General features: G+C 43.8%; 2 protein-coding genes across 6 annotated transcripts in view; both read right to left on the reverse strand.

Annotated features, from left to right (window-relative positions):
• The window catches only part of sh3d21 (SH3 domain containing 21), a 34,917-nt gene extending 26,941 nt beyond the window's left edge, over window positions 1-7,976 (reverse strand). The window contains exons 1-7 of one of the 4 annotated variants that reach the window (XM_063199106.1): window positions 7,271-7,455; window positions 5,660-5,817; window positions 4,951-5,008; window positions 3,930-4,042; window positions 2,445-2,535; window positions 1,404-1,468; window positions 1,256-1,292 (exon numbers count right to left, since the gene is read on the reverse strand). In XM_063199106.1, the coding sequence (XP_063055176.1) occupies window positions 1,256-1,292; window positions 1,404-1,468; window positions 2,445-2,535; window positions 3,930-4,042; window positions 4,951-5,008; window positions 5,660-5,785 (490 nt within the window). In that variant the 5' untranslated portion in view covers window positions 5,786-5,817; window positions 7,271-7,455. The other 3 variants (XM_063199103.1, XM_063199102.1, XM_063199104.1) reach the window with 3 other exon arrangements.
• A 624-nt stretch (window positions 7,977-8,600) lies between these two features.
• thrap3a (thyroid hormone receptor associated protein 3a) overlaps window positions 8,601-25,839 on the reverse strand; it is a 38,016-nt gene continuing 20,777 nt past the window's right edge. The window contains exons 1-10 of one of the 2 annotated variants that reach the window (XM_063199097.1): window positions 24,104-24,222; window positions 21,501-22,526; window positions 19,296-20,291; window positions 18,360-18,535; window positions 16,617-16,728; window positions 16,090-16,174; window positions 14,887-15,080; window positions 13,196-13,508; window positions 11,563-11,709; window positions 8,601-11,223 (exon numbers count right to left, since the gene is read on the reverse strand). In XM_063199097.1, coding sequence (XP_063055167.1) covers window positions 10,882-11,223; window positions 11,563-11,709; window positions 13,196-13,508; window positions 14,887-15,080; window positions 16,090-16,174; window positions 16,617-16,728; window positions 18,360-18,535; window positions 19,296-20,291; window positions 21,501-22,526; window positions 24,104-24,120 — 3,408 coding nt within the window. In that variant the 5' untranslated portion in view covers window positions 24,121-24,222 and the 3' untranslated portion in view covers window positions 8,601-10,881. Of the gene's footprint in view, window positions 11,224-11,562; window positions 11,710-13,195; window positions 13,509-14,886; window positions 15,081-16,089; window positions 16,175-16,616; window positions 16,729-18,359; window positions 18,536-19,295; window positions 20,292-21,500; window positions 22,527-24,103; window positions 24,223-25,839 lie in introns of those variants that run through there. The other variant, XM_063199096.1, reaches the window with a different exon arrangement.

Consider the following 25,839-nt stretch of genomic DNA (forward strand, 5'->3'; position numbering starts at 1 on the left):
CCCCCCGCATTTATCATTTACCATTTACCACTCCAATCGTTTTATCTGGGCCATGGAGCTACACTGACCAAACTGGCTGAGCCTCATGCCGGGCAAATTGCAGATAACCGTAGCCGGTTTTCCTGTCACAAGTGTGCTATACTGTAAGAAACCACTCCTTTAGAGGAACAGGTATACAGACACACATGCACATGCACACACACACACACAGACAGACACACACACACACACACAGACACACACACACACACACACACACACACACACACACACACACACACACACACACACACACACACACACACACACACACACACACACACACACACACACGCACGCACACACACGCACAGACACACATGCACACACACACACTCGCACACAGAGGTAAAATCCCTGAGGTTGTCATGAGCCTGGTAACAAGCACGGGGTGCATTTCTGGAAAGCGTAGTTGTTAGCAGCTAGCAACTTGGGAAATTGCATTGCAACCAACAAAGTAGCTAACATAGTTAGCAACTACGCTTTCCAGAAATGCACCCCTGATTTGATTTCAATTATCTGCCACTCTGCTCACTACTCTCTCTGCTCTGAGAGGTATGCTTCAGCAGGCTTGTGACTAATGTCTGTGTCACCATGCCCATGAACAAAGCTCTTGAACTCTTGAAAGTGTAATCAGGGGTTGTTTTGTTGCTTTCCGAAAATAGAAAACAGGTCTGGGTAGACAGGGTTGGAGACTTGTGTGGGAATATCGTGTATGTTATGGATGTGCACAGGTAAGTGCACATAGGCCTACACTGAGTGTGTGGTGTGTGTTTGTGTATGACGGAGTGAGGCAGACAGACTGTGTAAAAAGCCAAAGTCATGGTTGACGTCTTTTATGTGAGTATAAAACTCCATATTGCTGCTTCATGGAAGCTTATGACCTCATCATCCTGCAACACACCTAACACTGGAACTTATTTCAGAGGAACATTAAACTGTCTTCCTAAACCAAAACCTTTTTCGATCTTTGGACCTATTGGTTTCATTTTTGTGTACTGCAGATTTTTGGTCCCTGTATACACACACACACACACACACACACACACACACACACACACACACACACACACACACACACACACACACACACACACACACACACACACACACACACACACACACACACACACACACACACACACACACACACACACACACACACACACACACACACACACAGTTACACACATAAACACAAACACAACAAAAATACCTCTGAATGATTTTCTGCGCACACTCGTCCTCTGCTGCTGTGTGGAGAAAGAATAGAAATATGATGAACATGCGTGTGCAAGTGCAACGACCTTCTGTTCCCCCCACCAACAATAGAAGGAATGGGACAATTTCCTAATTTCACCCACCTCTTTGTTGTTGAAGGCGGCATTGGAGAGTTTGGGCCGGAGTTTCCCATCCGCCATCTTGGCATCTAAAGGATGTCGCAGAGGTACACAGAAGAGAATTAGCTGGTCCCTTAGCGTGAGGTCATGTTCTAAAGACAGACAGTGGCTTAGGGAAACCGCACACTGGTGGACTTGATTTCCCTGCTTTCTTGTTTAGTGAACATGTTTTGCTTTTGCTTTATCAGGTTCGGAGATTCTTCTTGTTTCCCTTGGATTACTGTGCTGACTGCACTTCACCAGCACCTGGAAACTGGCTGTGCATAGGATTTCAGATCTTTGGGTACAGACAGTGGCCTGTTTTCTGTTGCGTTGTTATGTCAGGCGTCACCAATGTGGTGCCCATGGGCACCAGGTAGCCCTCCAGGAGCATTTGAGATGCCTACCAAAGATGTTAAAAAAATAGTGACTATGACGTGGTTTTAGTCACAGTTAATGTTTTCATCATTGTCAATGTGGGATTATTTCTTTATAACCTATAAGCAAGCATGACAAGACATCAGGAGATGATTTTGACTGATTAAGTAGCCCTTGGGGTACCCCTTGGTAGCCCTCAGACAAAGAAAGGATGGAAATCCCTGTGTTATGTCATAGTGTAAGTGGCCTATATCCAGTAGTTGTTTTGGTTTGATCATCATTCTCTATTGTTATCCTGTCAAAGCTGCTATTTATTGTAAAAAGGTGTGCTACAGCGGGCTGTGCCACTGTGTTTAGTGGAATGTTCCTCCAGTCCAAGACAAATGACATTTGACATGTTGAACTGGTTTAATGTTGCCGGTTGTGCTCTGTATAGAGAACAGTGACACAACACCCTCAGGAAAATCAAGTTCATCTGATAAAATTAAATGAAATATCTGGTGAAATGAAATATAATGAAATTCTGAAAATATTAAAGGGGGTTCTGAGGTGAGGTATTTACAGTAGATAACAACAACCATTTTCTTTTCATTATAATAGAATGCTGTTTTGTTTCTGTTTTAATTTGTTGTGTTTTCACGAACCTACCTTTTGAGGGACCAAAAATCTCTTTGACAAAGTTTGATGGGAACGCCCCAACCTTTCCATTTTTCTTCCCCATCCACCAGCCATCCTCAATCTAAAGAGTTAAACAGCAGAGCTTATCAGTGAAAGGAACGGTGCGGTTCAGAGATAGACACATCACAAAGGCTAGAACAATAGTGAGTCAAGCACACGCACACAGACATTTTCCTCACACCCTCAAGCCATTCTGTGGAACACATGTGATATTATGACGCCTATAAGCTTAGTGTATGACTGTGCTGCCGTGCATGTTAAGAGTCTATGCTGTAGGCCTACAAACAGGTTCTCCCAGCTGCTGACAGCTATGTAGTCAAACACATGGGAGTTAATGCCTCAAGAAAACAGACCATTCACAGTTCACCACTAAAGCACTGAACATGTACAGTATCTTTTTATGTCTTAAGGACTGTCCACAGGCAAGGAAGACCAACAGCAGAGACGTATTCTCAAAACAGCTGGTATCTGCTCTGTGTTTCTTCCTGTTGTCCTTTTCCACTGTCGCCTTTGGGCTTTCTCTTTAGGCTTGTGTTTGTAGAGAACGCGAGGGCTGTACACATTGTTATGAGGGCATCAGAATAGATAGAATGCAGTTGAACTGCATGGCCACACAGATTACGGGCTGTCATCTGTGGAGTGATGGTAAGCCTGTTTTCAGTATGACTGAGTTCATTAAAAAAACATATTTGGTTTGGTGACACGTATCCCTACACAAAAATGAAAAACTGCAGAACTGCAGAAGAAGAGGGAAACCACTCAAGTAGGTTTTACTTTCTTATAGATATGAGATGGTTTTATGAAGCTATTTATGGTAGGTCAAATATTTATTTTAAAAAAATAGAGCTCTGTTATAACCTTATAGTCACCACAATTGTAATGATCAAGTCTCAATTACTAGACGAAACAACCTTGGCTACACATATACAGAAAGTAGGCAAAACAGTGGATACAATACTGAGGCCTAAAGGTCTCTAAACTCTCCCCCGTCCCCTCTGTAATCAACCTCTGGCCCCCTCCTCTCATTTTAAAGTAACCTTGGAGTTAGGCACTCATGGTAGATCTAACAGTTTTCATTTGTGATAAATGATAAATGATTATTTTCACTTTGATTTATTTTCACTTTCAGTTTATTTATTATTTTTTACTGGCAAATGAAAACTGTTAGATCTACCATGAGTGCCCTTACTGGTTAACTACTACATACACCCACCCCCTTTTGAAGAAGCAATGCCAAAGCAAAAGGGAGGGAAGATGTCTTTATTTTGACTGTGGTATCACCAGTATGGTTTGACTCTGAGGAAGGCGCAGGTGCGAAACATCAGTCATTTTGTGAACCAAAATAATAAAAAACCTCTAAAAAAGTTGCTGAGTGCTCCAGTCATCCCTGGGTCGAGTCACTGTGAAGTAGCCCAGCTTGTCTTTAACCTTGGATAGTATTATTATTGTTAGTACCTCTCTGAGTATTTCGACGGTTTCCCCGACATTAAGCTCCATCTCATCTTCGTGCATGGGGGCATATGCAAACGTCACCTCACATCTTCTGGTTGGTGTCTTCACCGTTTTCGCTGCAAGTCAAAAGATTTTAAAATGTAGATTTCACTTAGTTTCACCAGAGAGAGAGAGAGAGTTGACAAATCAGGAAGGGTATGCATTCATCAGATATATCAAAGTTGCTATAACTCTCCGTCCGCTCATTGCAACACACTTCACTACAAGTTATGAGACGTTTAATGAGGGTTCTTGACGAATGCACTGTGTATAGATATAAATCAGGATAGATATAAATAGTCATATCTTTAGTTAAAACTATCTGCATCCACACTATCGTTTTCACTGTATAGTGTTTTCAGATTTCTCCACTTCGGCGGCCATTTTGGAAAAGCTTCTATTTCTGTGTTTGAATTTGCTGTGTTTGTGTGGCCGGAGGGCGTGAACGGATACATTGTTATGTGTTTTCATATGTATCTGTATTAATGTGGACGGGGTCAATGTGTCTTATGAACGAGCTAGCAGACTTCTTCAAAAACCTACTTAGACAGTTGCAGACCGCGATGGCACAGAGATACGAGCATTCAACACCTGCCATGCGTGCAAGTGTATGGGTGTCAACAAGCAAAGGCCAGTGGGCCGTGAAAACGTGCAGCGCCTGACAGTGCTGTGTATTAATTGTCTGTGCTGTGTGTACGCTGCGTGCTGCTGTGTCTGCGTCTGCTGTGTCAGTGCTAACAGAGGTTATTTTTGGCCCGGGGCCTCCACCGCAAAACCCAAACACCTCCACCCAATCCTTAAGAAGAAGAGTGGTGTTTATGTGTCAGGGCTGGTGGCGACTGAGCCATGAAAGGGTGCGTCTAACTCTGCCTGTGACAATGACAGGCACCGGTGGTAGCAGACAAGAAGGTTTTTTTCCCCCCAGAGATTACTGTAAACTGAAGGTGGTGACAGACAGACGTATACTCTATCAGGGCAAACTCACATTTCCTGATGCTTCTGGGCTCCCTACTGTGGTCTCCCATTAAGTACGTTGGCACTTGCTGTGTGAAAAATAGAAGGGAAATCAATACAGGGAAGTGGTGTGAGCAAGAACAAGCACAAACACTGAAAAAGCTTTCCTATCATATGGCCCTTCCTCTTCGTTGACCAGGAATGGCAGCCATCAGACACAATGAATGCTGGCATTCATTCACAAAATATGTAGGATGAGACCTTTGCGCCCGTGTCACTGATTGTGAGTGTGAGTGTGTGTGTGTGTGCATCCGTACGTGTGTATGTGTATCTTTACCTTGACGAAGTTGGCTGGGAAGAGGCCTCTATTTGTGTTCTGTTTAAGTGTTTGTGTGTGTCTGTTTATGCATGTATTATATACAGTATGTTTACATTTGAAGAGCTCTTTTCCAAAATGAGATATATCCATTTTATAGAATGTTGGGAAATTAACATTTTTTAGTATTGCGCATTCCATTGAAATGCATTGCAAAATGCATTTTTATAGAGGTTTTAAAGTATGTTCTCAAAACATTTGATTGGCAAGAATTCACACATAAATGATAGGACCTCTTAACAGTCAATTCCAATATTAAAATGCAAAAAGTCAAAAATGGTGGATATAGCTTTTTGGAAAAGAGCTCTTCATTTGTACATACAGTATAGTATGTGTTTACACATGTAAACATGTATGTGTCTACCTTGACAAAGTTGGCTGGGAAAATGCCTCTCTTTCCCCCCAGGTCCCCTTCCAGCCAGCCCTCCTCACGGGCGTTTGAGACGTTCTTCACAACGTCACCTGCTCGCACCGTTATCTCGTCACCCATCGATGCCTCAAAATCGATCAGCACCAGGACCTCTGCAAGGAGATGGATGGGGACAGTAAGACAATGACTACAAGTCATTATCTAACCTCGCTTCCTATCCTTTTGCTTCTGGCCTCTTTATGCGAGGCAAGACATCACAATGGAAGTTTGACGTTTTAAGTTAACTTTCTGGATGGCTTGCATCTGACGTTTTTATATTTTTAATTTTTTTCATGCATCATTTAAATCAATACTAAGCAGTTTTCATGGAAGGTTGGTTAAAAGTTTGAAGCATAACCGTTCTATATTCACTTTTTATGTTCGTCATAGTTTATGATGCCAAAATATGTTTGGAAAACAATATTCCATGTCTGAGAATACCACCGTATTTAGTGTTGCTTTGATTATTCTCATTTCCTTCCCAATCAGAAGCACAGTGATTCACCTAGGGTTGTTTTTAACAACACTATGAAATACTGTATATGATTGCCCTGTATGATTATAACAATATACGATAACCAAATGAGCATTGCTGGTGAGACTCTGAAAGGGCGAGAAACAGGTTGTCGTGAGAAGGTCATTACTGTCAGTGCTGTGTGTCACTAGAGGCCAAACATCTTGAAAACATAACCTCAGCAGATCTTAAGGCTTAAAACAGGAACTCTTCTTGTTTCAATTAAACCTCCTAAGTGAAGTGATCATGAGGTGTTGTTTCTATTCACTCTATGGGATAACTGATGTTACTGTAGCAATAAGCTCTGGCATATTAAGCAATAAGACCACAATTTATGACTGTGCTTAAATCACGTATGACTGTAACACTTGGTGATGGGTTGGGGCAATGGTCCTGAATGTTTCTTCTCCAGTAAAAGAATGAGTTACTTAGAGAGACGGTTTTTTTTTTTTTTTTTTACCTCATCAACTGCATGAAATACTGTGAGGAAACACAAGCCCCAGCAAGCAGAAACTATGCAAGATCTAATCATACCACATTGTACCGGGTATTACAGAGCAAATTGTGTGCTGATACAAAAGCACAGGCCTAAATAGCACTCCAGTGTAACAGCAGACCCCAGAGATCTGCTAGTATTGTTTCCCGCACACTTCTTGGCAAACTATAGTGCAAAACAAGTGTGGTCAGATAGTATTTAGGACACATTTTGCGAGTCTCCACAAGAATGTTTTCTAGGCTATTCTGACAGCCTCTTGACAAGCAGATTGCAATCCTGCACAGCCCACTGCTACAGAAGAGAAATGGAGACTACTGTACCCCCCATTGCCTGTAGCCATAATTACAACACCGTCACTACATGAATTACACACCTGGGCTATTGTAGCCTCATCAGAATACAACAAACTTTAGATGGTCATAAACCAGGTTCAGTACACAGCAGAAGCCTACCTTTATCACACATAATAGGAGTGTCAACACACAGTAACTCTATCCCCCTTGTCTAGCATATTTACATACAATGCTGTAGCTCTCATTCCAACTGTTGTTCTTACCAGTTCATCCAGCACTGTATCCCACTTGTACTCCTTAATTCATCAGGGAACTCAGCTTTACAGTGGTCTCCCCACACACACACACACACAACGGTACAGTACACCCTCTCGCGCACAACCACTCTGACAAGTGAAGTGAGTGAGAAAAAAAACTTAACTGTGAAGAGCAGACTACGACATCCTGTAAATGAAAACTCACCCATCTCTGTCTTATGCCGCGTTCTCCCCTCAGCGAATGCTTTTGCAAATGCAGAAGTTTCCTTCAAGCGTGGAGCGAAAGCCGCATTACTAAAAGCAGAAGAGGCAGAAGATTGTGCTTGCTCTTGGTGTTGCAAAACACAGGGTGCCACACACACAGACACGCACACACACACACACTGACACACCACACTCAGCACACTCCAATGGCTCCTGCGTCTGCCTGCCCTCCTCCCTTCCCTCTAGTCAAACATTAACACAGACACACTATCCCCTACTAGTCATGACAAGCCCCAAAATCCGAAAGAGCGGGACAGTTTTTGGCTGGCGAACTGAAGGAAGAGTAGAAGAAGGAGGAGTGAGCCAGGAGAACAGCGAAATAGAGAAAGAGATACACAAAGAGAGAGAGAGAGAGAGAGAGAGAGAGAGAGAGAGAGGGAGAGAGAAAGGTAGAGGTAAAAGAAGGAGGGACGTGAGCAACAGGTAAGACAGGTTCTCAGTGCGCACAGAAGCCCCGAGGAGGAATCTTGGTCAAGTGGAGCTCAGCTGGACTGACCGTGACGTCAGAGAAGAAGAGAAGAGAAGAGAAGAGAAGAGGGCAGGGCCCTGTAGCGGCCAGAGACGATAATGCAGTGTAATGTGGGTTGCCACATATTTATGTCACATGGCGGTGACACACTCACTCTGTGTGTGTGTGTGTGTGTGTGTGTGTGTGTGTGTGTGTGTGTGTGTGTGTGTGTGTGTGTGTGTGTGTGTGTGTGTGTGTGTGTGTGTGTGTGTGTGTGTGTGTGTGTGTGTGTGCGTGTGTGTATGTGTCTTTGTGTGCGTGTGCTTTATCAGGGGCAGGACTGCACTTGGGCTGTAACTCTTTCATGGCCATTCCCTCCATTGGCAGCTGGTTGACTCATCAGCAGACTCATGGAAAGAGTCTGACCTACTAGTAACAGCGGATGCACAGTCAACATGGTGTGGTGTTGGTTGGTGGGTGGGTCATTTTACGCAACTCATTCACTGTTTTTCCTCCAACACACATTGCTGCATAGTCCTACTAAAAATGATATTTTACTGTAATAATGTTGTACGTGCTGGCATATAAACAACACAATTAATACTTTCTATATATCAATGTTGTTGTATGTTGTTCTGAATGTGTCTTACAGCAAACACCACTTTGTCAAAAGATAGCATTTTGTCCTGCCTGACATGGAGTGGGGTAAATGATGTGCCCTTTCAATTGCATTGCTATACATGCACTTCGGGTCTAAGGAGAATTAAAACTAAATGCGCACAAACATACCGTATGTTACCGAGGGACATTTTTGCTCTGCCACGACACATACAGCACATACAAACAGGAGACAAACTTTAAATAAATCATATGTTTTAATTGACAATCTAGACAGAAAACAAGAACTACAGAATCATCAAAACAGTTTACCCCAAACCACAACATCAATCCCTTACATGTAGCCACAGTGCAACCCAGAACCTAATAGACATAGAGGACACTTTAGTGCAACAGTCATTATAGATTTAGTTTTAATTTTCTAGGTACAGTTGCTTTAAAACAGCACTTGTATTGACTTTAATTTTGTTTTATCTTATTTAATAATAATTGCTTATATTTTGTATTATTTCCAAATTCACTAACGAGTCCCAGAGGACAATCTTGTGCTGTACAGAAGTACACTGCTGGTGAAGATATAAAAAATAAAGAGACAAAAAGCTTGATCTTTCAAAATATGTTTTTTTTAAATGCCTCTAAAAGTACATACATCATTTCAAAACTACATATCCAGGTTTCTTACATCTACAAAACACAGTAGAGTAAAACATCAACCCCAAAACTACGAAACTCAATTTGTGTGTTTACAACTTAATAGTCATAGTGAAGATGAACACATACAATCTTCAAAAAATATAGCAGAGGCACATAGAACTCCTTTCATTACTGCATATTCTAGGCAGTGTTCACCATGGGCTTGTAGGCACACATACAACACGTTCCAAAAGAGGAAGAAAGTACACAACCAGCTTCACTCAAGACTGACTTTATACACAATAAAATGACTCAACAGACCCTAATAAAAAAAAGAGAGAGAAAGAAAAAAAAACAAGACAGAAATTGCCACTTGAAACAGATGGTTAGTATGCGTTAACTTGTTCACTCCAGTTAGACCTCTACTCATTTGGTCCCATTCTAAACAAGAGTACCTATCTGCCTCAACATCATGAAGCGTGACTTTTATCTAAGGCCTCATTAGAGCAACAACACATTTTTTTTAATATCCACTGCCCTACTGGATGGAAGCGGAACTGTCTCGAACTAGCAAGAGATGGCCTGCTCCTCCAAACGTACGTACTTGGTTACAACCAATGGAAAAGTTTATTGAAAAGTGCCTGTCACCCTGTTACAAGTTGATCAACCACTGACATGATTAAGGAAACGTGGTGGCTGAAAGAAAATAAACTAGTTAGTCTTACTCTAACAAACTTACCAAAGTACCCATCATTACCCATCACCTCATCACAGCAGCTTTCCTGTCTTTCCGTACTTTTGTTTATATCCAACCAGACCTTCCGATTGGGTTGATCTTGTTGAAGTGTTAACTTCAACTTGGCCTCATGGGTACTGCAATTCAGCATATCTAATGCCTTTAGATAGGCCTATCGTCCTTCATACTGTACATACCAGGGTGTTTCAGCTTGTAGTGGAAAAAACAAAGTAGTTTATTTTAAAATTATGTAATTTTCAGACAAATGTCATGATCTCACAATCGAAATAAATATGTATTTGTTCCTGGTCTAGCATGTGTGTATTTAAGGCATAAGATTGCTATAACAGCCAATGGTCTACTTGTCAGACACTTATTGCAATATTGCACAAGAGAAGAAAACTATATGACAAGAACATAGACAGTAAATGTCCTGATCAGTTTTTTTTGTTCAACAAATCCCCCCTTGAAGGAAGAGACATTTCACAAAACAGGCTGCTTCAGTAAATATTCCTTTTTATGGAATACAGCCATTCATTGTCACCAATGAGAGATTGTACAACTTGAAGCAAAGTCCACTTGACAGTGAGGATGTCACATGGCTTGCCATTAGGGCACCACCTCACATTCAGAACTACTTCGCTGTCCACTGCCTCCAAAAGTAAAAAGGACAGTATTCCAACTTTGTTAGGACAGGATTGTTGACATTGAAGATTTTTGTTCTGATGAGAGTTCACCTACAGGAAGGTAGGTGTTGCAAAAAAAGCAAAAAATATTCAGTACCCTGACGAGAACTTCCTTCACCGCCACTTCTTCAGCAAGGGACAAAAAAAAACATGACTGAAGTGATCCATGATGTGTTTCCAGGTCAAAGTTCGCGAATGGTGTTGGTGGATTTCGGAATTTCCTTTACTCTCCTTACTGTCCAGAGCTCATCGACACCACGACAACATCCCCATCTCCCTTGACACCCTGGTCCCCTTCCTCGTCCTTCACCTCCCCTTCCTCCTCCGCACTGCCCGGGAACTTGTCGTGAGTCCATTTGGGGCTGATGTGGCTGCTGTTGTTGTTGTTGAAGGCGATGCTGGAGGTGACCGTTGTGACTGTAGAGGAAGATGAGGAGGAGGAAGTAGCAGAGGCTGTGGAGGTGGGGACTGCCTTGCGGAACAGGAACCGTCCGCCGCTACGGACGAAGCTGCCACGCCCGCGCCCGCGGTTCTCCACCCATCGGCGTTCCCTTTCACCTTCTCTGTCGTCATGCTTTAAAATAAACAAGAAAAATGACGATAGACATGAGGCGTCAAGCTTCAATGATCAATTGATGGCCTCACTAAAGGCATTTGACCTTAAATGAAGTGATGCTGCTATGCAATTTTATCAACACTGTGATCATCATTAGTCTCATCAATTGTATTAAAGTTATCAGAAATGCTTATGCTAATTATGACCAATCACTTCTAATCACAACTAATCATGTCACCAATGCTGTTGCATTCTCCTGACATGTTGTCATTCATTGGGAGATCCTTTCATCAACTTCATTTTGACAAACATGAACAACATAGAAAGACAAAAAGGCCGCAGTAAAAGTGGTCTCACCAGGTAATATGTTTTGCTCTTGGGGGTGTATTCTGGATCCCTGTCCTCCTTCATGTTGTGCATTGGCCCGCCCATGCCAGGGCCATTCCCATTGCTATTGTTCTGCAGATTCCCCCTGTTCCAGGCCCTTCCTCTGATTCTCAGTTGCTGCAGATGGAACAGAGGACAATTTCAGAGTCATAATGGTCAGGTGGTGGACACGTGCTTTAAGGGGAATTCAAATGAGGGGATTTGGTGCCTTTGGTGCACTTATCTAGTGAACTAAGTGATCTTGTGATCTTATCTAGTGATCTAAGTGATCTTGTGATGATTGATACGTTGTAATAGATCAGTAACCTCAAACTCAACTCAAATGTATAACATTTTGATGCACAGTGACAGAATGCAAAGGGAAGAAAGATCCGTAGCAAATTATCTTTTAAATTATATTTTTGTTCATTCATCAGTAATACCAATGCTAGAACAGATAATATAAGCTATATGACAAAAGAGCTTTAGGGGGAGCAGAGAGATTGATGTCTCTTTTTGGATGTTTCCCTTTCTGTTTCACATGGTTAAACATAATTAATTTAGTTCACAAGAAATCAAACTAGATCAACTTAACCCAGTTGTGTTGATTTGTACAGGCCTCATTGCTAAGCATTTGGGTTAGCATTACATTCATCACTTATGAGCTTTCATTATTTTGTTTTGATGACATTTCTATGTGTGTCTTTTTGCAAGTTTTAAATATATGAATGAGAATTTCAACACATGCTTTGATAATTAAATGATTCACAGACACTAGAGATTCAGAAAACTGTTTGCTTTTATGTCAAATACAATGCAGGCCTCATCAAATATTAAGCCAACAATATGTTGGGTGTAGCCCATCATCAGCACTTGAAATTTGTTTGTCTATATTCTCTTCCCTACTTGAGTTTGTATTGCTTTATGAAGTAACAAAGGGTGGAACCTCAGACTAAGAAACAGACTCAGGATACGTCATCTAAATTAACTAATGCCTTTTTTCGACTGCCGGTTTTCTGGTAGGCCTACAGCTCGGCACAGCGTGGCTTGGCCGCCACCTTTTGCTCTTTGATTGAGCTGTGTCGTGCCCAATTGAAAAGCAAAACGTGGCGGCCGAGTTGCACTGTGTCAAGCTGTAGGCCTACCAGAAAAATGTCAGTGGAAAAGAGGCATAACTACGTAAGTGCAACTTAAATTAATTGGATAAAAACCCAGTTAGCATTGGCCATTAAGTTTCCAGTTGGGTGCAAACTGAATATGCTGTACAGTTGCCGTAATTTCACCTCACTGATGGCTGGGGTGGTGGGAGTTGGGATCAGTAAGGCTCAAACTGCAATCTGGGGTTCCCTTTTAAACATCTGATTACAAGCAACAGTTTTGTAACTGCAGTATAAACAGCAGCTGACATGTGATTAATTACAGGAGCTATTTTGTCTATTGATGAATCAGCACTGCCCCAATCCCTCAAATAAATGAAATAAACAACTGAAATAATATTTGAAATGAAAACTTTTAGTGCAGAATAATGGGCGCTGCACTACAGCATAATGGATGATGGTTGACTTTGAATTTAGTGGATTAATAGGATACAAAATGAAGAAACTGAAACAATGTGAAGACTTACAAAGCCTCCTCGTCCCCGTCCTCTGTCTATAGGGCCTCCTTGCCCTCTCTCCATTGGCCCTCCTTGGCCTCTCTCCATACCGCCCCCTTGCCCTCTCTCCATACCGCCCCCTTGCCCTCTCTCCATAGGGCCTCCTTGCCCTCTCTCCATAGGGCCTCCTTGCTCCCGTGGTCCGAGGCGGGCCCTGACGAAAGCCTTCTCTTTGGGGCTGGGCCTGTCCTTGGGGTGCTCTTCCGCCCTGTTGGAATGAGAGGAGGAGGAAGAGGAGGAGGAGGAGGAAGAACGAGACCGCTCTCGCTTCTTCTTGCTTTTCCTGTGAGAAGAGAGAATAAGAGGATTGGACTGAGGTTTGGTATTTGATGTAGGTTTAAAGCAATACCAACTAGTTGTTGTCCTTGGCCACCATATGCGTTGGAAGTCAAAAAGCCCTTCTTGGAGAACAACAGGGAGAGGCTGCTTTCCTCCAAACTTGGTGGGGTTGTATCCCAGGGAGAGAGGCAAAGTCAATCCAGAACAGTACACAGGTTACAACATGACCAGTAAAACAATTTGGAAAGTGAAGAAACAAACTACTGAATGGTGCTTTTGAAGATCAGTGTAGGACACTCGCCAAATCAAATCTTAGCTGACACTTGACATAAAAACAGACCTACATGTATTATACAGTAATGTCTACTAAACTAAAGCAAGCACCTGAAGCTCATGGTGTTAGTGATGATGCACGTCTCTGCTCAACTCCCAATAGCGGAACCAGCAACCAGCTGCTAAATGAGATGGGAAGACTCTTCCTCCATCTAAACCCCTCCAGCATTACAGTTTTTTTCAATTGCTAACAAGCTTTTGTCCAAACCTCAGTGACATTTGCAAAACTCGTAGTACGGTTAGCACACCAAGGGCTTTCCATTGCCATACAGTTGACACATTACATGCCCTTTTCACATAATTAGCAGTCAATGAATGCATTTCTTTGCATATATTTAACAGTGTGTGCTTTTGATAAGAAAATGAACAGTTTGGCCAATTGTGCTTGGTAGGTCGTAGTCTGTGAGTTTAGAAGAGTTAAGAAAAAGTATCCAAAGTATGGGTAAGCGCTTGTTAGCAATTGAAAAAAACTGTAACTGCATATGCTGTATTCTAACCGTGCAGTAACTACGCCAACAGGCCTTCAAAGCCTTGGCAATATGTTGGATATTGTAGTTACGACAAATTGGACAGAGCAACATCTCTAAAATGGACTTTTATTACCTATGGACCCCCAATAATTCGGAATAATTACGGACAATGTCTTAGTTCTTAGTCCTGTGCGAATGCGCCATGTCCATAATATGTGAGGTAATAATTCCGCCGCGAATTACCTACTGTATTTTGGCGAAACACAGACGTCCTGGGGTAATTTCATGCCCCATGCCCATATGCGCGCCGTTGCACCCCCTTGTTATGTCTGTGGATTGAGTGAATAACAAACGTTTGCTTATCCCATCCGAAAGCGCCACGAAAAATCACAGAGGTCCGGGGGTAATTGCGCATTACCAGAGAGGACCATAGGTAATATTTATCCCATGCGAATCGGCCTTAAGCTGTTGCTTATGTCTTCTGTTTTGGATGGAAGTGTCTGCTATTGTAAATGTAATGGTAGGTAATGTACAGTGATTCCTTGAACAGACAAAGAGAGCACGTGTTTGTAAACCTACTTGTGTTTGTGATGGCGCTTGGAGGTCTTCTCAGTGGATCTCTCCCTGCTGGAGTCGGAGGACTCTCCTGAGCCTCTCCCTCGGCCTCGCTTGCCCTCAGTCTCGCGACTGGAGCGGCCCTTTTTGCGGCGCTCAATATCCTGCCGCAGATCCGGGCAGTTGCTGCTGCTGCTTTTGGTCTTTTTGCCTTTGGCCTGCCAGCGGTGGGGGGGGAGAGACACAAAACACAACGATGTGGCCAGACTTTGGGTTAATACAGACGGCAGCCCAGTTGTCCCTGTGGACAGAGCTTTGTAGTGGAGGGGTGCGTAGGATAGAGGGTGGGTGGTGCAGAGACGGATGCACCACACACCTTGGAAGGACATGACAGACAGATCCGGTGGTGAGATTCGACAGAGGGGAATTGATCAGAGGGCATGCCACATACAGACAGACAGAAGACATGCCAGAAACTGAAATTTCAGGATCATATAAAATATGGAGCTTAAAATACACTTTTCATAGTCGTTAACAGTGAATCCTGTCTCAGATTCACCTGGCTCAAAGGAACCTTTGACATGATAACAACATTTACGCTACAATTACATTTTTATAATACAGATGTTGAAAGTGACAGTAGATTGTCTGGCATAGGTAAAGGGGGAACACCAGAGTATACAAGAGATCTCAGATAGTGTTTCCCCCTAAAAGATGCTCATGTGGCAGAGTAATACTTACTAGTTGTTTTGCTTAACGTCCGACTGAGTGGGTGTCACACAGGTTCATATCCACAGTTTCCACCCTCATGTGTGTTTATTTTTTACAGACGTTATTTAAACGTTTCCACTCAGAGAGGCCTTTAGCAAGGCTTTTAGCAACACAGAAGCGCAACCCCCAAAATCATCAAACCAGGAAGAGGTAGGATGCTTCATTCAAGAATGCCACCAACTGAATGTGCGGTTGTTTTTGAGATTTGTTCGGGCACAATTCATTTTTTAAGACTTTTTTGTGACTTCACTCTCTCTCTCCACACAGAATAGGCAGGGCTTAGAGAAGGGGGGGAGGGAGAGGGAGAGAGACAAGAGAAAGGCGAGCATCTAAAAGTGAATATGTGAGCCGTTTGCTGGCTCTGTTCACTCAGGTTCCTGGCTCTGTAATGTTTTTTTTTCCTTTCATTCTTTTTTTGCTTTCCAAAACACGTCATATGTCAAAATGTTGGGTCACCTTGTAGCTGCTTTCCCCAAGGTCTTTCATCTCCTCAAACAGGTGTGCGTGCTTCTTAAAAGCACTGGGAGAAACATCAATTCTCCTGTAAGGAAGGGGAAAACATTCAGCATTCTTTAGTGACATTGGTAGCAGTTGGCATACCTTTATTGGCATATATTGTAATTGTAGGATATTGAAACAATATTTGAAGTGCCAGGTATGCCTTCCTTCGAAGCCACTCAAACAAACAGGATATTGGGCAAACATTGGTCTGTTCACCAACTCACGCAAACAGACCATAGGCAGTATGTTTACCCTTCCATGCAGAGCCTCTGTTATAACCATGTCGAAAAAATGTCCATGTCCATGACCATGTCTTAATCTGTTACTTAAGACTTTCTGCAATGTCATAAGAATGGTGCTATGATGTAGTTAAGTTTATTCAACCAAGAGTGAATAAATTCGGCAGCGATCCCATCTGCATGAAAGGGCAACTACCTTTCGAATATACTGTAAGCTCACGCTAATACAGTAACTGTAACTACCTGTGTATCTCTGGGCTTTTTCGTGCCTTCACAATTTCCTTTTCTGCAGCTCTTCTCTGGTACATGGCGAAGCGTTCGGTTAGAGTCATTCCAGAAGAGGGAAAGTGTTGTGCTGCGGGTGAAAGAAACTGGCCAGTTACACCTTGTAAATTTTCCACCGGGAACATATGGTGGGCTCTGGCTCAAGTGCGTATGCGGGAGCTCAGAAGTCTTGTTTTGTTTTGTTTTTTAACTGGGGAGACCAAAGCTTGCTCTCCGCATTTAATCAGCTCCCGAGTAAGACTTCACTATGTTACCCACGTCTTTGGATATGGTAGGCCTCCCCTGACAAAAATCAGAATCAGATTCTTAGCAAAGGTAAGTCTGCCACCTTGCACCAGTGGCTGTATGTCACAGATTAACATTCCATACAAGAGCCCACTATGTTCAGATCCATAGACTGAATAATCCATGTACACTAGACTGTTATTTTATGTATTGACATTGCATTGTAAGTACAGTTAACAGTGTCATTGAAAGTGAACTGTAGAGTTGAGTTGGGGTAGATTAGTGTAATTTACTGTGATAATGTACACATCGGAAAAAGGAAATGAGAAGGAAATTATCGGATCGGCGGTTTCTACGTTCCTCAGTATATGTTCCTCAGAATCAATGTTTTAACTCACTTCCTCATTATACTTGTTTATTTGAGTGCCTTAGCCATAAAGCAATAACATTCTTTTTTTATTCTTCTGTTCTTTCTTCATTACTCTCTTTTCCTGTTTATCTTTCTTTCTTTCTTTCTTTCTTTCTTTCTTTCTTTCTTTCTTTCTTTCTTTCTTTCTTTATGGATTCAATCCAATACCAGTACTGCAGCCCTGGCACATGTTGACACAAGCCTTAAAAGGAGAGTGAACCAGTTCACCTCATGAAATCTAAAATTGGCGTACTATCCCCGTGCTCAAGATCCCCGCCTCAAATTAAACACCTCAAATTAAATTCTGATCCTGTTTCACCCGTTAAACCTCAACTGAGCACATGCAACTTTAATTGTTGCCTGCCCACAGAGGCAGCCGAGAAGGAAATGACAACAACATCTATCTAGACAGCTTGTACACAATGTACGCAGTAAAAAAAATCCAGTGTTAATAGCCTGGGACCAAATACTATCTAAATGCCCTCTCTCTCTCCTGAGACTAACAAAACCATGGCTAAACATTTTGGTAGTAGCTGGCAGTACAATGACAGTTTTTAGTCAAGAAAAAGTACCAACGTGTTAATGTAAATATCAAGGGCCTACATAACTCTGGAATAGCAATAATGAGAGACTATGTTAGATGCAAGAAACAGGTTTTAGGAATCGTTCTCACACAATGTTAATGGTGCAATGCACAGGGTTATTCTAGGGTAGCATTTAAAGCCTGGTGTTTGTGGGGTGAGCATTGCCAAAAACATCTCTAAACTCTTGCATGCCACAGAACCACATATATGTGCTCAGTTTGTAATTTAAAACTAACAAGATCACATTGATTTAAGAAAAGTCCAGGACCAATGATTTAAAACATGAGGCCCTTGATGACATTTAACCACGAGAAGAAGATCCTTTTTATACTGTGTTGGACTAGCAGGGTGAAAATGATTGCTAACCACTTATTCCTCCCTCTCTTGACTCTAAACTCTGAAGGAAACTCTCTCTGGTAAGGACTGGAACTAAGCATGTAAAACAAAAAGTGCTAGAAGAAGAAGCTAAGTAACGACGGACACCTTTGACGTTGTGTACGATGGTGACGATGTGTCTTGAGAAACCGTCAGAAGAACATCGGCAGACATGGGTGTCCTGAGGGCCCTTGAAGACCGTGTGGACCCCCTCCTCCTTCTTAGAAGTGTGAGGAACGTCCCGATCCAGCTGCCTCTCACTCTCCAAGAGACCGCTGGAGATGCTGTAAACAAGTAAATGTACTTTAGTACATAGAACAATGTAACTTTAGTAAATAATAGTGATTATAATTCATAGGGATGTTCTTTTCTCTCATTTGACTGTTTTAGATTTCGTCACATATGAAAAACATGGCACACACACACCCTTCCACTACACATCTGTCATTAGTAAATCATTAGAGTCTTCACGTCCAACTGCTAATTTGCTTCAAAGAGTAAACAACTCAGAGCTGCTTGTATCTTCTTAACTCTGGCCCACATATTGACAGCTACACATTAATTACAGAGCAAGACTTTTTCAGTAAGACATTTCCCATTATATTACATGCAGTCATTACATTACATTTCATTACATTACATTTAGCTGATGCTTTCCTCCAACGACTACCTGGAGAAATGCAGGGTTCCAGGAGCAAGTTGCCTTGCTCTAGGGCACAGCCATGTTAAGAGGGGTAGGAAGAGCTAAGGGTGAGATGTGAACCTGCAACCCTGTGATCTTAAGTCCATCTAACCATTAAACTACTGCTGCCCCCACTCTCTACCCATAATACACTTCCTTGAGAAGGTACAAGATACAAGAAATGTTTCATCAGCAATAAAAAGTATTGTGCTAAAAAGTTCCCCAAAAGAAAAAAAGGAAGGAAGTATCAAATGTAGAAAATGTGCACTTTATGCCTGTTAAGCATCCCTATGACCTGTGGGAAGAAGTTTTCCCTTAGTGTACTGTACAGAATCAAGTTATTTCATGTTACAGCACCTTACCTGGACATATGGTTGTTGAGAGAGTCCAGTCGCACATTCACATTGACTCCCTTTTTCCCAGCCATCTCTCTGGACAAGGGCGCTTTATCCCTCTTGCCTGCCCCTACTGCACCCACATCCCAGCTCTCCCCTGGCACCCCCTGGGTCAGCTGCACCTGGGCCCGGAGGGTGGAGGCCAAACTGGTGGAGGAAGAGGATGATGCAGCCGAAACAGAGGCATCAGCCATCTTCTCTTTCTTCCTTCCCACCCCTCCTGCCTTGGCCTTCTTCTTCGAAGCAATGGCCCCCTTCAGCATTCCGGCCATCTCCCGTCGCATCAGTGCGGCGGCCACTGCAGCCACGCGTTCCTGCTTACGGTTGGGGAAGAGCTGCTCCTCCAACAGCTCCAGGTCTCCGTCGTCCTGGGAGGCGCGGAAGAGTGCCAGGTCGAAGAGCTGTCGCGCCGACAGCAGAGAGGAAGAGGAGGTGGAGGCTGGCGACTTTTTGCCGTGGTCTTTTTTATGCTTCGACGCTGAGGGAGCATCGGATCTGACCTTAACCTTGGTCTCGGCCTCTTTTCCCGCCTTTTTACGAGGGGATATCGTCAACACTTCTTCCTCTTCCTCCTCCTCTTCCTCCTCCACATTTTCCTGATCATCATCCTCCTCGTGCTCATCCTCCTCGTCCTCAGCCTCATCCTCCTCATTGCGTTCCTCACCATTTTCTCTATCTCTGCGGAAGGCAGGGCCATTGGCGTTGGAGAAGCTGCTGCGTGAGGCATTAACGGTAAAGTCCTCAAAGGAGAACTTCTCCCTGGCTGCTCGGCCATTGTGATTGGAGAACTTGGAGGAGCTGACGCTTGCCTGCCCTTGTCTGCTCATCTGTCCTTTGACAGACACATGACTTGTAGTCTTGCAACCACCACGCTCTCTCATGCCAGTGCCTTCCTCCTCTGCACCATCTTCTTCGCCATTCTCAAACACACTGGCTTGCTTACTCTTCTGTTCCTCCAGAAACCTGGAAAACAATTCAGGAATTGATACAGTATGTGACCTTTGTAACCTATGCCATCAAGACACTTTATTTCTCTAATGAAGACTAGCTGCTCTTACAGTTGCTCTGGGATCAAGGCCATTGGTTCTTCAGAACATTTTGCATGGTTTTCAAAGTTGAGCGTTAAATGTACATTTAGTAACATTTTACAGTTAATTATGAATCTATGGAAGATAGTGGATGGTTAAAAGGTTCTATTGTCTAAGTGCTATGTAAGAGGAACATCAGGCTTGAAAGCTGATTACCTATGGAGAAGCATACAGAATCTATTAACAGTAAAATAAGCATGTAATCCCAGCCTATAGAGGAAACATAAACCACAATGTGGCTTATGTATGTGCTTGGCAATAACTTTGAATCCTGCAAAAACATCTAAACAAAGAATTACCCAAAAGCTTGGAAATGTAACTGTAATATAATTGGACTTTGATTCATTGTCTGCAGAACCAAAACATTATGCTGTTTGGTCCTCTGTAGCACGCATCCATATCAGTGAACACAGCTGCAAGAGATATAAAGACAGCCCTGCAGCAAACTTGAGTCCCATCCACATACACACCCAGAGGATTTATCATGCCAGTTCCAACATGTCCGGACATCCCCCTTTAAAGCCAAAACAAACATCTGACACAATACTCAACCAGAAAACAATCATTCTCTCCAAAAGTGGTAAGAGTCTCTAACACTGTTTACAATGTGATGTGCATTTCTCTGTAGCCCTTTTCTTCCCCTTCACATCATGCAGTGGTATGTGCTGCTAACATTATGTCAGAGACACTTTCACACGAGATAGAAAACATATTTAGGCAGACGTGCCAAACCTTCTGAACAAGTGGGAATTTTAGTGTGAGAGCTGTTCCAGGGACCATAAAGGGAGTGAGAGACAGGGCGGAGGACAGGAAGAGAAAGGAAGAAAGAGAAATACAGATAGAGAGCAAAAGGAGAGAGAGAGACTCACAAATAAGGAGGGAGGTGTAGAAAGAAGAAGAAGATGAAGAAGAAGAAGAAGAAGACGAAGAAGAAAAAGAAGAAGACGAAGAAGAAGAAGAAGAAGAAGAAGAAGAAGAAGAAGAAGAAGAAGACAACAACAACAACAACAACAACAACAACAACAACTAAAGGGAGAAAAAGAATGGACGATGAGGAAACTGTAGAACAAGCTACTCAACTTACTTTTTAAATGCGCTGGAGATGGCTTGATCATCCCCTCTGCTCTCTTTGGGCATGAAGCCAAAGCCAGTAGACGTGGGCGTGGGACTTTTCTTAGGGGGAGTCTTAGCCACAGAGGCTGCACCACCTGCCCCCTGCCACACAGAGGCGCCATTGCTGAGGGCAATAGTGCACTTAGGAGAGGGGCTTTTCTGGCTGGGAGGCAGCAACGTGCCCTGGCCACCTGCAACTGACACACACAGCAGAGGGCTGGCCTGCAATGGACTGGGGGACGTGCAATCTAATGTCACCTCCCGCCAACCTCCAGACATCAACTCCTCTTCTCTCTCTGCCTCTGCCCCTGCCCCTGCTCCTGCCCCAACCTCCGCACCTTGCCCAACCTCCACCTCAATTTCAGGGGCAACCTCGCCTCCTCCTCCTCCATCACCACCATGCTCTCCCTGGACCCCATCTCCTCCCTCCGCTCCTTTGGGCACCTCCCTGGAGACGTGCTCCGCCTCCTTCACATGCTTGCTCTTCCGCTTGCCAGTGCGGGAGCCGGACCTCCTCCTCTTGGAGGAGTTCCTGGAGGAGTCCCGGGAGGAGGAGGAGGAGGAGGAGTAGGAGTGGTGGGAGCGGGAGCGGCGCGAGGAGTCGTCGGAGTAGCTGCGGGAGCGCGGGCTGCCCGAGCGCTTCTTGGGCGAGCGACAGCGCCCTCTCTTGGGACTGCGGTGGCAGCTGTTGTTGTGACTGTTGTGGTTGTTGTAATTGTTGTGCTGCTGCTGCTGCTGTTGTTGTTGCTGCTGCTGCTGTTGCCGGTAGTGATTGTTGTTGTTGTTGTGCCAGTTGTTGCGGTAGTTGTTGAAGTTGCCCCCTCGGCCCCTCTGGAAGCGGCCGCGGGGAAAGTAGCCCCGGCCGCGACCGCGGAAGAAGGGCCGACGAGAGCCTCGGAAGCCGCGGAACTCCCGGTTGTTCTGGTACTCCCGCGTGTAGTTCCGCTCCCGGCTGTGCGTCGGAGAGTGGGATCTGGAGCGCGAGTGAGACCTAGAGCTTAACGAGAGAGGGAGGGGGAGAGACAGGAGAGAACAACTGAGGACACAAACCCCTAACAGCGGAAAGAGACTCTGTGTATAGTACATTCAACATTGTGTTATTCTCATATAACAACATATTTTACAGTAGGGCCTACATACTCCATGCTAACATTTTACCACCATATACCATGTGAACCCCATGTAAACACATCGACACATCAAAGATATTGGATATTATGTACACTTTTTATATGAATTGACTTGATATATAAATTGTGAAGTACATGTTAGCATGTGGTGTGCACTACACTTGAAAGGTCCTCACAAGGTGAGAAATCCTGCTTGCATTACACATACATGTAATGTAAGGTCAATGTCATGCTAGGTCAACGCTAAGTCAAATAAGCTTATTTGAATAGTCCTCTCTGGACTCCGCTCTACAGACGCCCTAATTATAAATAATTCAACCTTTGTAAATGTAGATTGTAGACTGGCTTGGGTTGGATGAGGATTAGGTGACACTCAATAGCCTTAACATTACCTGAAAACCATTAAGTAGTTACAATGGACACAAAACAGAATCTTACTCAACAACACATAGGCCTACATAGTCTGCATACTCTCACACATGTATATAGTATATGGTGAGGGAACAAATCTTGTAAATGAGTATGCATGTGAGTAGAATAATCTTGATGTGCTTTGTGTGGGGTCAGGTGCCGAACTTGAACTGAACCCAGAGGGTTGAACTAGAAGCTCTTTCTCAACACTAGCAGCAATGTGACATTCCATATTAGCAATAGTGAAACTAAATCCATGGAAGCACTGGTTGCATCTGACCCTATTAAAATGTTATGAGTGTATCGCATGCTTATGTGGCATGGCTCCACGACTAAAAACAGGCGGCATGTGTCTTTATACCCCACACATGTCTCGACTAATCTCACTGAAAACATCACACCTCTTGACCACCGTACTGTAGTTGCTACAGAAATAACCCATCACCAAAAGCACTCCCGAGTCCTGCAATGCAGAAAGTTCCCACACGGAGGCCCCGCTACACCACAGTACCGAACCTCAAGACATTGAAAGCATGCAGACCACAAAACTCACAGAGGAATAACATACCCCGAGCCATTCCTCTTTGAAACCTCTTTGCTTTGACCTAAATCGCAATACTCTCACCAATGCATCATCCAAAGCCAAGCAAAGCATTCCCAATGCAAAATCATAAAGGGCCACACTATGCATTGACAGACACAATAAGGTAGAGCACTATTTGTACAAATTGAGAGTAATAGTAAAAAGAAGACTGAATGGACAGTTCAGATAGCAAACTGAAAAATGAAAACTCCCACACCACAAATCACCACAGTGTCCGCAGAGAGACGGAGAGTACATCTGTGTTGCTAACAACACTCTCCCCATTAAGAGAAACAAATCCACCACTTAACATTAAATGTACTTTTCAAATCATTTAACCACATTTTTAAACACTCTACCACATTTAGAAATCAATCAGATCTACAATGGGAGCTGGAAGTCCAAAGACACAACGCAACACAACACAACAGAACACAACAACCGACTCACCCAGTGCGCTTTTTCATTGGAGTGACAGAGCAGGAGGTCGTGGCAGCACGGATGGGAGCATTGCACAGCAAAACACCGTAACGGCACAGACACAGCGAGCACAGCGCGGCCACTGCCAGTCAGACGACACGCTCACACTGGACGTAGGGGCTGCCAGACGGTGTGCGTTGTCTATGCGCAGGAGCAGCAGCGGCAGCAGCAGCAACAGCCTCAGCCGCAGTGGAAAGAGCCAGTCACATGGGCCCATATGGGAAACATTTCTACTCTAATCCTTCAACGCGGCGCGCAGCGTAGAGAGTGAGACATGGACAGACAGGGGAGGAGTGGAGGGAGAGAGAGAGAGAGAGAGAAAGAAAGAATGAGGGCTGGAGAAGGGGGTGTGAGAGAATGAGATAGAGAGACACAGCGGTAGAGCGACAGAGAGAGAATGAGAGATGAGGACAGCCAAAGAGAGAGAGAGAGAGAGAGAGGGGGTGTCGGTGACAGAGAGACACATAGAAAGAGTGAAATGCATAGAGAGAAAGAAAAGTAGAGAAATGCAAAGACAGAGAGACAGACAGAGAGAGAGAGAGAGAAACAGAGAGAGAGAGAGAAACAGAGAGAGAGAGAGAGAGAGAGAGAGAGAGAGAGAGAGAGAGAGAGCTCACTGTCTGCCAATTACTCTCAGCTTTGGCCCGAAACCTCAATGACAAGCTGCAATTTACAGAGTGTAGCACACTGAAAAAAACCTCTTATCTATATTTAAGAGCGCAGATCACTTTTATCTTCTATACAGAAGACTCAACAGTAAATGTGAGGGAAGAGGACAGAGGGTGGCATGATGCATCTTTTCATTATCACGTCAGTATTTTTAAAAGGGTTTCAATGTCAAGCCAGTATTTTAAAAAGGGGTTTCATGTCAGGCCTGTCTGACTCACTCCCTGCCATATGGCCACGGCCCAGCACAGGCCATTCCAGCCTCCATCCTAAATTCTCATCATAATCGTGTATTGCATTAGAGAAACACAAGACCATAATCCGGGACATCCTCCAGTCCAAGGTTAGTTGTTTGCCTTTGATGTCTTTTCCTTTTCCCCTCCGTTTGCTGAAGGTAAATCCATTGACCTACATATGTTTGAAGTTATCTTAAAAGGCTACAAGCCTGGCCATACCGTGAAGTTATTCTAAGACTGCCTTTTGTTGTGATTTACTAGGATAGCGTGTGAGTGTGTGTGTGTGTGTGTGGTTGGGGGGGGGTTGGCTACTGGTTGTCAGACTTTTAAGGCCACCTCACGTGTGAACTTCCACGCTCACGCACGCACATGCAAGCACGCACGCACGCACTCACGCATGCACGCACGCACGCACACACACACACACACACACATCAACTGACCTGTACCTTACACAAAGGGCACAGCTTTATTCCTCCATCACATCCAAGGTAATATTGGGTGACATAGTAGGTGCTTCACAAGCTTCACACCAGCCCCCCAACGCCTGCTTGTGGAAGCATCTTGGCTGTCTAAAGGCACAGCAACAGGCAGGCGGGAGAAAGTTGGACACGCCAAAAGCAAATTTTCCTTTACAAATAAGCCCTGCGGCATTCAACAGCTGAGCGTGCTGACAGGCCCACTGCCGTTCACACGCCAGCAGATAAGGGACAAGCACTGGAGCCAGTGTCTCTGTGTGTGTGTCTCTGTGTGTGTGTGTGTGTGTGTGTGTGTGTGTGTGTGTGTGTGTGTGTGTGTGTGTGT

Source organism: Engraulis encrasicolus, chromosome 5 (genome assembly GCF_034702125.1).
Source record: "Engraulis encrasicolus isolate BLACKSEA-1 chromosome 5, IST_EnEncr_1.0, whole genome shotgun sequence".
In the NCBI taxonomy this organism is placed as follows: Eukaryota; Metazoa; Chordata; class Actinopteri; order Clupeiformes; family Engraulidae; genus Engraulis; species Engraulis encrasicolus.